The following is a 13613-nucleotide window of genomic DNA, read 5'->3' as shown; positions in this document are numbered from 1 at the left end:
ACTGCATCCAGTTTTGGTCACCACGATTTAAAAAAGATGTTGAGACTCTAGAAAGAGTACAGAGAACAGCAACAAAGATGATTAGGGGACTAAAGTATATAAGGAACGGCTGCTGGAATTGGGTATGTCTAGTTTAACGAAGAGAAGGAGGAGGGGGGACAGGATGGCAGTGTTCCAATATCTCAGGGGCTGCCCCAAAGAAGAGGGAGTCAAGCTATTTTCCAAGGTGCCTGAAGGCAGAACAAGAAGCAACAGATGGAAACTGATCAAGGAGAGAAGCAACCTAGAACTAAGGAGAAACTTCCTGACAGTGAGAACAATTAACCTGTGGAACAACCTGCCTCCAGAAGTTGTGAATGCTCCAACACTGGAAGTTTTTAAGAAGAGACTGGACAGCCATTTGTCTGAAATGTATAGAGTTTCCTGCCTGAGCAGGGGGTTGGACTAGATGACCTCCAAGGTCCCTTCCAACTATTATCTTTTATTCATTAGACATGAAACTTAGTCAACTGAACATTCAAATTGGCTGGCGCTGATGGTTGACACGGGTTGCTACCAGCATCCTTCCAACTATTATTACTATTACTATTACTATTACTATTATTATTACTACTACTACTACTACTATTATTATTATTATTATTATTATTATTATTATTATTATTATTATTATTATTATTATTATTATTATTATTATTATTATTATTATTTAGGGCTCTAATTATTCAGGTTTTTGATCTCCGGTGTATCATCGTAACCCTGCTTTAAAAATCTTGTCTCATTGTTCTTCAGAGATTGATTTCTAAAAACGGTGATTTTGAAGCAAAGGTGTTGTGTTATTCCTTGGCGTGGTAGAAAATTAACTTAGCATTTCTTGTTAATAAGGTACCCACAGCTCACTCCCCGAAACAAGGAGTCCATGGATGTGGGCAGAAACATTTTTGCCAAATTCTCCGCGTACATCAAGAACCCCCATAAAGAAGCGAATAAAAGTAAGGAAGAGGGAAAAAAACATACGCATGTTTTTCTCGTGATTCTTTGTTTTTTTTAAAATCTCTCCCAAATGTTTTTGTCTGATAAGCAAAACCAATCCTCGACTTACAACTATTCATTTAGTGACCATTAAAGTCTTGAAGAAAGTGACTTAGGACCAAACCTCATACTTACGACCATTCCCCATCCTCACACGATCCAAATTGGAAGGCTTGGCAACTGGCATGTACTTAGGATGGCTCAAGGTCCCAGGCCATGTGATCACCCTTTCTGACCTTCCCAGATGGCTCCCGAGAAGCCAAGTCCATAGGGAAAGCTGGTGTCACTCAATGACCGCATGGTTCACTTAACCACCGAGGTAAAGAAAGGTCATAAAATTGACCATGACTAACTTAACAACCCCACTGTGGCCGTAAATCAAGGACTACCTATACCCCACTAGAAGTGGAGGATGGTTCATTGGTTTTTTCTTGTGCTTCAGATTTGGAAAGAGCTTTGCTGAAAGAGTTCCAGCGCTTGGATGATTACTTAAGAAACCCCCTGCCTGAAGAAATTGACCAGAATTGTGCTGAAGACCTTCTGGTTTCCGAAAGGAAATTCTTGGACGGAAACCGGATGACGTTAGCAGACTGCAACCTTCTCCCCAAACTCAACATCATCAAGGTGAATGCTTCTTGCTCTTTGATGGCCCTCATCTCCGTTTCTCAGATGGGTTTCAACCCCTCGAGTCCCGTCTTCCTTTCTCATCCAGATTTGTGGTGAAGGAGTTTGATATTTTTATTTATTTATTGAATTTAGAATAACTGAATCCTTTGAGTTTCAGTCTCTCCCCTCTCTACTTTAGGGTTTCCCCCACCCCCCCTTTTTTTGAAAAAAGAAATAAATGAAAAACACATATCTGAATAGCAAATAAACATGTATACATATACTCCCTTTTTACGACCCTGCAATCCCTTAATTCCGGGTAAAGTCAAGGGCGACTGGATGGAGCTGAGCATTTACTGGCTAGATGCCCTTCCTGACACCTATGCTGAGTTCGCAGCAGATATTTTTTCTTTGCGCCTTGATAGAGAAACAATGATTGCTGCCTAGGATTGAATTCACAACCTTCTGAATGGGAGTTGCGTGTCTTCACCTCTAGGCCACCATGCTGCTTATATATATACATATACATATACATATACATATACATATACATATACATATACATATACATATACATATACATATACATATACATATACATATACATATACACATACACATACATATACATATTTGTCCTTAATATCATTAAAAATGCAAATCCTGGGCATATCAATAAAAATATTAGAAAAACGAACACCAGGATAAAAATAAACAGGACCGTTTAATATAAACAAGCCTGTGAGTAAAAAAGTTACTTACTGAGCTTTCATCAGCCAAACTACTGACGTCATCAGAGTTAAAATGCTAGGTGATTAGGGAGCTTGCCCATATACAGCTACCTGTCTCTGCACCCGGCTCTCATCGGCCCATTAGCTATGTTACTCTGCAATGTGTTAAACTGATTCTCATCTGGCAGCCTGTTGGTGGATCTGATGATTGTAGCTACAATCATCAGATTGTAGCTACAATCATCAGAGGAAGCTACAATCATCAGATCCACCAACAGGCTGCCGGATGAGAATCAATTTAACACATTGCAGAGTAACATAGCTAATGGGCCGATGACGCGCTCGAGGAGCTGGGTGCAGAGACAGGCAGCTGTATATAGGCAAGCTCCCTAATCACCTACCATTCTAACTCTGATGACGTCAGTAGTTTGGCTGATGAAAGCTCAGTAAGTAACTTTTTTACTCACAGGCTTGTTTATATTAAACGGTCCTGTTTATTTTTATCCTGGTGTTCGTTTTTCTTATATTTTTACATATACATATACATATACATATACGTCTTTGATAATTTTCAATATTGAAATCCCAGGTATGGACATTTAAAGTCAGTAAGATAAAAACAAAGAACTCCGGGATGTAAGGCAAAAGGCTTTTTTTTAATTGCTGAGCTTTCGTTAACAACCTGTTAACATCATCAGAGCAAAGGACTAAATGACAAGGGAGTATGTGCATAAATTTACATAACAGTTATTATTATTATTATTATTAATTTAATTTATATCCCGCCCTTCTCCTTACGGACTCATATACATATACATATACATATACATGTGTGTGTGTGTGTGTGTGTGTGTTAAATTTGGATTGCTAACAAAGAGTTAAAGGGAAGCTGGTATAGCTATTTCTTCTTCCCATGTTTGGAACAACCGGATGCATCATAAAAAAAACCACTGGCAAAATTTTCTTTATTTACTGGTTTGTCTCCGGATCCAAAAGAACCAATTGCCTGGGCATCCAGTTGCTATCCTGACACTCGACCAAACAGATGTGATCTGCTCGTTTTTCTCATCGACATCTTTTACGTCATTGGTTCTCCCCAATTTCTAGGTTGCCGCCAAGAGGTATCGCAACTTTGAGATCCCTCTGGAGATGACTGCACTATGGCGCTATCTCCACCAGGCTTATGCCCGGAATGAGTTCAGCCATACTTGTCCAGCTGACGAGGAGATCGAACGCACCTACGCCAGCGTGGCTAAGAAGATGAGCTAAAGACCAAAGCTCTGGAAGTTGGTGCCTGCAAAGGTCTACCAGGGAGTTGGGTGTGCAGTATTGATCCCAAACTGAATGGTCTTCACATACTAGCCTTTAAAAAAAAAAATCGTTTATATTTTTAGGGGGAGAATAATTGTACTCGTCATTGTCTGCCATACCTTTTGTTCTTGAGTTGACCATATCTGAGAGATTCTTCTCTTGGAGTTTCTTCACCTGCATGTACCCCTTTTCATGGAGCAAAGGTAACTAAATCTGACCCTCCAACGTTCTAGTTTCTGCTAAGAGATTCCAGGTCAACAAGACATTGCTTCAAGACTTCCAAGAATATGAACCGTCAACTGATAAAACACTGCCCTGCTGAAGATGATTATGTGTCTCTGTGCCTGGGAAGGATTTTTTTTTTCTTCATCCAGACTCCTAGGTTGATTCTAGGTTGGGGTTTATAAATAGCCTGAGTGCCATCCTTGCAGTTTCTTCTCTTGAACACCAAAGGCGCCCCTTTCTGGTTGATCAGAAGCAGCTCTAGAAAACATCTGCACATGCTGCAATTGAGCAGATCCTGTCCTGTTGAGGATCCTTGTCCTTCTCTTGGGTGGGTTGAAGCAAGCAGTGAGGGAGGCTACAGACTAAAGAGGTAGGATTACCTCTTCTTGCTCTTCCTGCCCTTTCTTGTTTTCGTTCTGATCCACAGTCTGCAGCTAGAGAAGACTCAGATAGCTCTTTTTCACAGGTCTCAAGTGAGTTGCTGGGAGAGAAGTCTTAAAATTGGGGCAAGGGCACACGCTGGGGCTGTAGGTTCTCCACCTCTGCTTGAAGTCTTTTGGATGGTTGGCCTGTGTCAGTGTTCTCTGCTCTTAGCAGGAAGCGCTGCTAAAAGTAAACAGAGTGCAACTGTGATGTAACCCTTCTTCCTTAGCTGGGCAGGAGAGTGAGTGGGGTTTGCCTGCCTTAAACTTGTGAAAATATATTGGCAGGGCAGGTATGTAGGCTTGAAGAAGAAACCAAGAGCTGGGAAAGCAGGCAGGCAGGAAACAGCAAGTTTTTCTTCTTCTTGTGCCATATCCGTTATCGGACGTTGGCGATCATGTTGGCGATCCTGTTTTTATCAGCAGCCGCACGAAAAAGTGCTGCTGAGTTTTGTCCAAACCAGTCCCTTAGATTTTGAAGCCATGAAAACCATCAGCAGCAAGTAGCAGGTCTCAAACCTGGAAACTGAAACCCATAAGATCAAACCCAGTTAGCTCTAAGCTTCCTCACTTCACTCTTGTAAATTCAGGACTTGCTGGCTCTGCTCAGCGCTGCAGAGGTCTTAAGAGTGGAGCCAAAGTCTTCAGATCAATTATTGCAGTCGGACAAAACTGTCTTCAATGGCTTGTGTTTGTTTGTTTTTTCAAGACTAGAGTGGGGAGCATTTAATCTTGGGACATGACCTTGAAGGATTTGGTGGGAAAAGGAACAAGGACCCAGATGGCTTAGACAGTGGTACAGAGTAATTGATATATGTAACTTTTTCTTTCTTTCTTTCTTTCTTTCTTTCTTTCTTTCTTTCTTTCTTTCTTTCTTTCTTTCTTTCTTTCTTNTTCTTCTTCTTCTTCTTCTTCTTCTTCTTCTTCTTCTTCTTCTTCTTCTTCTTCTTCTTCTTCTTCTTCTTCTTCTTCTTCTTCTTCTTCTTCTTCTTCAAAAGGGTGTTCATTTCTTCTTTTCCCTTTCAACTGCATGAAAGCTATTCTAGGGCTTGTAGGGGTGTTTCGTCCCTAATGGTCAGCAGCTGGGTCCTTGAAATCCAGAGATGTGGATATTCCTGGGGGGAATGTTGTAAAAGGGATACAGGTTCACTGGCACTCAGGATCAGCAAATAGCCCAAACTAGTTTTAAATACAGGTAGTCCTCATTTAGTGGCCACAATTGGGATCAGTAACTTGGTCGTTAAGCGAGGGAGTTGTTGATTGACACTGTGATGGTATGTGTGATCTTACTTCAGCTTTTCTTTGCTTTACAAACCTGTGAAGGTCACAGACGCAAGGATTGGTCGCAAGGTTACTTTTTCATCGCGGTCGTAACTTCAAGATCAGTCACTAAATGAGGCAGTTATTAAACGAGGGCTACCTCTAATAGAGGACACTGCCACCCTCCGATGGAGGTGGAAACAGATCTGTGTATGACTGGGGTGATTGACTGCAAGACATCCATAAACCTAGTTTGTACATTATCCTAAACCATTACAGGGTATGCTTGTTTTTATCTCAGCATGACATGCAGGTCAGTGTGGTTTATTTAACAAGCTTTTTTAAAAAATAAATAAATACTGGCTTAGCTTTACATGCCAGTCAAGCCTTGGCTTGTCTGGTTAGTACTTTAGGGAACTGTTATAATCCTTTTTAAAGTTTTGTACCATTTTCAAGCTCCTTGCAATCAAGGCTCTGCCTTGGGACCTCTCTTGGGGTGGGTGTGGGTGGGGGGAACAAGAGTTTTGCAAGTTAAAGCTGTCCGTCATATAAATAAGTAATGTAACAAGATACTGTAGATCAGGGTGCCCAACCTCGGCAACTTTAAGACTTGTGGACGTCAACTTCCAAAATCTCCCAGCAGGCTTGGTTGTCCACAAGTCTTAAAGTTGCCAAGCTTGGACCCCTCCCCTGCTGTAGATGAATAAGAATTGTCTTTGCAATTCTTTGCAAAGAGGCAGATATTCATAAAGTCCTGGGAAACTGCGCAGGATTGAAGAGGGAAAGGCTTCGTTGAACCTACGTCAGTGATGGCGAACCTTTTAGAGACCGAGTGCCCAAACTGCAACCCAAAACCCACTTATCCATCGTCGGGTGCCGGGTGGGTGTGGCCCATTGGCTGGGTGTGGCCCATTGGGTGGGTGTGGCCCATTGGGTGGGCGTGGCTCCGGTGGTAACGGCAGAATGGGTGGGACTAAAAAGTTCAATCAATCAATTCCAACTTTGCAAGATCTTTTTTTTTTCCCGCGAGAAGTTGAAATTGACTGATTGATTGAACCTTCTTTTTTTTTGCACACCGCGGTGGAGGCCTAAAGCGAAAAGGTTTTATAAAACCCAGCTGAAGGCCTAGGACTGGGGCGACGGCACGCGTGCCCACAGAGAGGGCTCTGAGTGCCGCCTCTGGCACCTGTGCCATAGGTTCGCCACCACTGGTCTAAGTCATCTCTCTGAGTTCCTTATGCAAGACACACATTCGCAGTCACAAAACACTAAGCCACGCTATCTCAAAGTGCTTTTCCATTTCCTCTGTGGCAATAAGGAAAGGAACATTCTGGCCTTTCCCCCCCCCCCCCGCCCCCAATATAGATGTGCCTGTTTACTTTGTATTTCTGTACTGATAATAAACTTTATTTTATATACAACCTCCACTGCTGACTTAGATGTTATATATGATAACTACTGATATGTAAAATAAACAGGTGGGTTCAAAGTGTTCCTTCCATCAAAGGAAAAAACTCAGCTAAAAGGTAACCAGTTTGGAAGATGTTAAGGCCACACATTGCATGCAAAAAGTGCAGAGATCCAACGGAAAAGATCTTCCAGAAATAATGTCCCCACGGTGCTTTTTCAAAAGGCAACTTTTTGGCTTCTCCTCCAAGAAGCTTCTTCGGTTCTGGCTGAATGGTGGGGAACGGAAAGATTTATATTCCTTTGCAGTCATCTGGTCATTAGTACTCTCTGTGAGTGATGACTGCGGGGAATATAGATCCTTTCATTCTCCACCATTCAGTCAGAACTGAAGAAGCTTCTTGGATGAAAAGGAAAACGTCTTCAAGGAAAAACAAATAAAATCCAGTTGCTTTTTGAAAAAAAACACCACCTTTGAGACAACCTGTCATGTGTCTGATTAACGAAACACTTAAAAGGACTTTCAGGCATTTTTACTCCTAAAAGCATTTATTTGTGTTACAGATACATCAGTACAACATGGAGGAAATGCTTAGGACTGGCTTCTTTTCCGCTATGCATGTAAATCTAAGCATTTCCCTCCCACCTTTTTTTGGGGTCATGGTTCACATCTTCCAATCAACTTGGAAGATGTGATTTACTTCCGGTTTCTTTTCCCCTTCTGCCTGGTTTAACTATAAAAATGCCAGACAGCTCTGCATATTGTCAAAGCAAGAATATACAGTATTTGCAGCGTTGACACAACCATGATCTGAATGACTGAGAATTTCCATATAGACTCTTTTTAAGCTCACTATTACAGAAATTGTTTAAGATTTGATGCAAATGGGATTTGATATCTCAAACCAAAATAAGACGATAAGCCAACCTTTCCCCTACAATGCCACTTCATTCTGAGTAGTTTTCATCTGATAAAAGAGCTCAGGCTAAACCACCCCACCCAATATTTACAAAACTGGTAGAACAGGAAGGAGCAGCACAAGACTAGCAATATTCTTCCAGCTTGTTGAGCATCATAAATCTGCCAGGAAGGCTGTTTGAACTTTGCTTTCTTCCTCGTTGCCCAAAAAGCAAAATTAAATCTTATCTCCCGCTGTTCATGAGAAGGAAGTTTCAGCCTGCACTTTTAATAAGTATGACTTATTAAAAATGAATAGCTAAAGTTTCAGGAGGAGAGCCCTGATAGACTGTGGTACCCACAAATCAGAAGGTCCCCGGTACCATCTTTTCAGAGGAATAAAATTTATTGAAAGCATAAACTTTCACGAACTATGACTCACTTCATCCAACGTGGAGGATCTACAGGCTTCGTCAGATGCATGGAGCTTTTGCAGTTGTTGAAATGAGCTGTAGGATCTTTTTAAATCAAATCTGTATATCTGAAAAGATGCTACCTGGAGCCAGCGGCGTGCTGCAGCTGCCAAAAAAGCCAACACAGTGCTAGGCTGCTTTAACAGAGGGATAGAATCAAGATCACGTGAAGTGTTAATACCACTTTATAACGCCTTGGTAAGGCCACACTTGGAATACTGCATCCAGTTTTAGTTGCCACGATGTAAAAAAAAGATGTAGAGACTCTAGAAAGAGTGCAGAAAAGAGCAACACAGATGATCAGGGGACTGGAGGCTAAAACAAATAAAGAACAGTTGCTGGAATTTGGTATGTCTAGTTTAATGAAAAGAAGGACCAGGGATGACAGGATAGCAGTGTTCCAATCTCTAAGGAGCTGCCACAAAGAAGAGGGGGTCAACTCACAGAGATCAGATGTGTTTTATTTACAGTGCAATGCAAGGTATTTAATCGTGACCAACGATTAGGTTAAATGGGGAAGAGATGAGTGGCTGTAAAAGTGAAAACCCACTTTCTGGAAGGCTTGATCTGAAGATGTTCTTCTGGGGGGTGGAGATCGTGGTTTGAGCAGACAAGGCACAGCTGTTTCCCAAGTTCAGTTGGTGACACAATACTTCCAGAAACAAGCTGAAAAAGAAAAAGAATAATCTGTTGTGTCTTTTCCTTTGGAAGGGAATTCTGCTGTTAGAATGGGAGTACTATGAGTTCTCTTTGTCCTCTAACAAGCTTCCGCTGATTGGCTGAGAATTAGGGGGATTGGAGTCCACACATCGGGAGCGCATTGTGATAGAGGAAACTCTCCTATGGGGAGATTTAAATCAAAGCAATCAATCTCCCTGAATCCTCTCTCCCAATCTTATCCTCATCCATGTGCGAGATGTGTTTCCACCCATGCAGTCAGCTCCCCCCACCACCAACAACAACATTGTTAACTATGGGCAAAAAGTGGTCCCCTCAGTGCCCATGTCAATCTACAATGACATCAGGATGACAAAACACGAGTCACAATCACAATGGGCAGATGGTGTAATTACGTATTGAGGTCATGACATCGGATCCAATACGTCAGTCCCATCATTTACACGATGAAGGCATGATATACGGATCATCCTATGCCCCTCTAGCGCCTGTGTGTAGGTTCTACTTCAGGAGTAATAAATAGTTGGCAGCTCTATGTGCTTGTTTGGGGCCCGTTTTAAGAAAGGAAACACACCTGGTTTCACTTCAGCGGTGTAGGACATCCTTTCCACTCTTATTTTTAAGAATTGAATGTAAAAAAAAAACACCCTCCCCAATGCAAATATTTTGCTAGTGCTACAATATCAAGATTCTGTGAGATCTGCAAGTAAGCTTCGGGGGCGGGATGTGTGTGACCTGAGAGTCAATAGCTGTGGATTGCCCATCCTTGTTCTATATGGGCGACACTTCCTCCAACCCAGCTAATTTTGGTTGATCTCTAAGCCAGATCTGTCTGGTTAGTATTTGGGTGGGAGATCACCAGGAAGTCCAAGAACTTAAGACTAATTTGAGGAGCTGAGAAAAAGAAAACATCCCACAAGAAAGCAATGTCTAAACATCTCAAGGAGTTGTCCGTGAGGTCACCAGTGACTGAACTCAGCTCCATGGAGAAGGAGATTGAGGACCAAAGACAACTCACCTCTCTTGTTTGGTTTCTGAGGAGACTGGTCTGCTTTGACAAAAGCTTGGGTCCGGAGCTTATCTGCAGCCTCCAATTTCCATAGTATTGCTTTGACATCTTCGATCTAAAAAATAATATTGCGACCATGAGCGGTGGCTTTATTGTGGGAAATGACCCTGTTAAACCTCAGGGTTATGAGAGAAACAATACAAATTCAGAATTTCTGCTATTCTGAATTTTGCAATGTCTTCCATCAACAAACGGGGCATCCTTGTGAAAATACGTGTTCCAGACATGAGGGAAGTGAGTGGAATTGTCTGTAAAAACTCATGAACACTAGCTAATCTTCCAAGTGGGAAAACACCAGCTTGGAGAAATATGCACAGAAATTTACACAGATGATCATGCATTTTTCAATCTTAAAAAAAACCCTTCAAATCCAAACAAGACCGGAGGAAATGAACTTAGGATCAGAAAGAATGAGAAAATGAAGAAAAATGAATTGGACAAGTTCAGCCATTTTTGCTAGCCTCCCGCAATGGCTTGGTCTGTGCACACAGCAGATGTGCACTGTGCAAATTAGTCCTTTTTACACACAACAAATTGGACAGACTGTCTCACCAGATTCGCAGGGGCATCATCCTGGGTTGATTCCTTTCCTCCTACAAAGAGACCAAAGAGATCTAGAAACAGTTATCTCCACAAACAGCAAAGAAGAAAGAGAGAAAGTAAAAAATTTACACCAATGAAATGTTGCATGGTGATTTTGCAAGAACAATGGAAGGAGAAGACAATCAGTGGAACATTTTAAGATCTATGCATCTGTCACTTGACTCCATCAAATCACCAAATAGATTTGAATATGAATGCCTGCTGTCTCTTTCTTCCTTTTACTTTAAGAATAACTGATTTAATTTGATTTTCGAAGTTGCTCCGTACAGCGATCAAGAGCTCCTGGAAACAGCCACAATTGGATAACATTTGAGTTGGCCCCTGTTAGGCTAATGCAAATTTCAAGAAAACCGTGGATCTATTACTCTTTGTTAAGCTTGCATCTGACTAAGTACTGTTTCATAGAATGACTTTCTTATTAGTAAAGAAAGTCTTGGAAAACCAAGACGGACAGATTGAGCAACCCCTGTTCGATGCCATTAGGAATGGCCTCATCCAAACACAATTAAAGATGTGTATTTTAAATGGATGGACTGACTACTATTAACACAAACTAGCTCAATTGAATTCTTCGTTAATAAGCATGCGGTTATCATATCTAAGCTCAGCATTGTATGTAAGAAGGTAACAGAGTAAATTGGAGGGATGGGCAGTCTCAGATTTTTAATTGATTTTAAGAAAAAATGGGAAAAAAAGGGAAGAAGGAAAGGAAGAATAAACTCTCTCAGGCATCAGTTCAGATCTCACTGAGGAAATTAAATCAAACTCCATTCCTTTCATATGTTGGTTCATTATTATTTTTTTAGTTGTTAGAGTGGCTGTAAGAACACGAAAATCTTAGAGCAGAAACAAAAGTGTTTGTTACACTGCAGAAGGACATTTACAAATAAATAGCTAATTGTATCCGATATGGAAGTACTTCCTGGTTTTTCCCCAAGAAAAGAGAAAATAAATTATGCAGTAAGGATGTCCTTAGTTTATTCAAATAAACTATTCAAAGATGGAAATGCAATGAGGACTGAGATTAAGATGCAGTTTTGTTCAACACATTACGTGCATTGACCCAATGGAGGGCAGGAGCGAGGGGAAGGAGAGGATGGTAAACCGTACATCTTCACTAACCATTCCACCATCCACCTTTCTGGATCTGATTAGTTTCTTCTTCCAGAACAGAGTGAGCTGAATTCATATTCCGAGGTTGACGAAGCCCAATAGAAGGTACATCATCAGGTACGAAGCTCATTGTATTGTCTACCAAGTTAAAGTCTGTAGGCACAAAATCTGAGCAGAAGTGATGGGGTGGGATGGTTTCCAACTCTACACATATCTTAAGAAGAAGTAGACAAAGCAGTACACAAATGGACAATGCTAAAGACAGAAGCTAAGGTCTCTATTTTGGGCTTATGGTATTGCCAGGAAAGATTGTCTTGGTAATAATATCAACCCACATCAGAGATGAGTTCCATGGAGGACCAAAGACCCTGAGGTAAATTTAAGCCCATTTTCTTCATCTGGAAGAATCCAAAGAAAATTTCACACTGGATTCAGAACTACTATAAAACCCACCAAGTTTTTCTGGGTCAGGGTCTTCTTGCTTTCTTTTACAATGCAAGAACTTTGGGTAGACACCCAGAAGTATGTTTCCATAAAGCTGCTATTCATCCAATGTTTTAATAATATAACATTGCGTTAGATATTTTTATAGCTGAAGAGACAAAGCCTGAAGGCTGGCTTTATTTCTCCTACATGAGACTTGATTGTACAATACTGAAGCCAATTGCTTGGATGCAATAATGGGAAATGTAGTTGAATGTATAATCTAATTTATAGACTCCCAAAATTCATGGCCACTAGAGCAAACCAGAGAGGATCTAAGACCAATCTTCCCCTGCCTATCATTCTCCAGATGTCTTGAAAGAACAAAGCCCATAGTTCCTAGGCTAGCCAGACAGAGGGCAGCTAATGAGAGAAGACCTCATTCGATAGGTTATTTTTACACCTTCTGCACTTGAAAACTAATATGAAATAATCGTAATTCTGATTCACGATAAGCAACAGTCCTTACCTTGCATGCCATCAATATCTGGATAAACTGGATAAGCATTCATACAGCAGCCTGCTGAAAGCATAAACAGGGCATACAACATCTGGGGATGCATCTCTGTTGCTTTTTGCTCCCTCTGCAGTTTGGATCAGTCATGAGAATCCCAAGCAGAAGGGAACTCCTTTTTATACCTTCTCCATCCATCTATCTCTGCAGGATCAATACGTTATCATCAACTTGCAAATGACTCTCATTGTCCAAGTCATCCATCCCCTTCAGTGACAAACCAAACCAAGCGTTAATGCACATTTTGTCATGCTGGTGCATCATTTTCACCGTCTCCTTTTGTGCTTCAGTTGTATCATTGCTTGAACAGGTAGCCCTTAATAAATATTTGGTCTGGACTGGAGACTTCATCACTGTTTATTTCAATCTAGATAAACTTGGAATAGAAACAGTGAATTGACGTCAAATGCTTGTGGAAATTGACGGTTTTGGCCTGGACTGAATGAGATTGAAAGTAAAATGGATGTAAGCTTTCTTTAGGTATTAGTTACTAATCAGGATTTCCTTTTTACATCCTGCTACTGTGCATAAAACATCTTCCCCGTCCATAAAAAAAGAGGAGCGTGCTACTAATATCTCTCCCTTAGTAATCTCTCCTGCTACTTAATAAAGCTTCATTGGAATCAAGAGTCCTTCAGCTTTGATTCCACAACAGGTAGAGTTGGGAAATGACATATAAGGTATAAGAAGCGTTTGTTAAAATAGTGTAGACTCCAGATATCACAATTGTTATAATGGGGCTGCGATTCTATAGTGTAGGACTCAGCCTTTTTCTCTTCCAGAAGATG

The 13613-nt window shown here is 41.0% G+C and overlaps 1 protein-coding gene across 1 annotated transcript in view; it reads left to right on the top strand.

Moving 5' to 3' along the window:
* The window catches only part of CLIC2 (chloride intracellular channel 2), a 12065-nt gene extending 8325 nt beyond the window's left edge, over positions 1-3740 (top strand). Inside the window, exons 4-6 of the mRNA XM_015824722.1 lie at positions 886-992; positions 1475-1656; positions 3477-3740. Coding sequence (XP_015680208.1) covers positions 886-992; positions 1475-1656; positions 3477-3638 — 451 coding nt within the window. The 3' untranslated portion in view covers positions 3639-3740. The remainder of the gene's footprint in view (positions 1-885; positions 993-1474; positions 1657-3476) is intronic.
* The last annotated feature ends 9873 nt before the right edge of the window (positions 3741-13613 follow it).

The sequence above is a fragment of the Protobothrops mucrosquamatus genome, unplaced genomic scaffold (genome assembly GCF_001527695.2).
Source record: "Protobothrops mucrosquamatus isolate PMUCROS unplaced genomic scaffold, P.Mucros_1.0 scaffold2329, whole genome shotgun sequence".
Taxonomy (NCBI): domain Eukaryota; kingdom Metazoa; phylum Chordata; class Lepidosauria; order Squamata; family Viperidae; genus Protobothrops; species Protobothrops mucrosquamatus.
The sequence above is the reverse complement of the archived record's forward strand: the minus strand, read 5'-3'. Positions and strand labels throughout refer to the sequence as shown.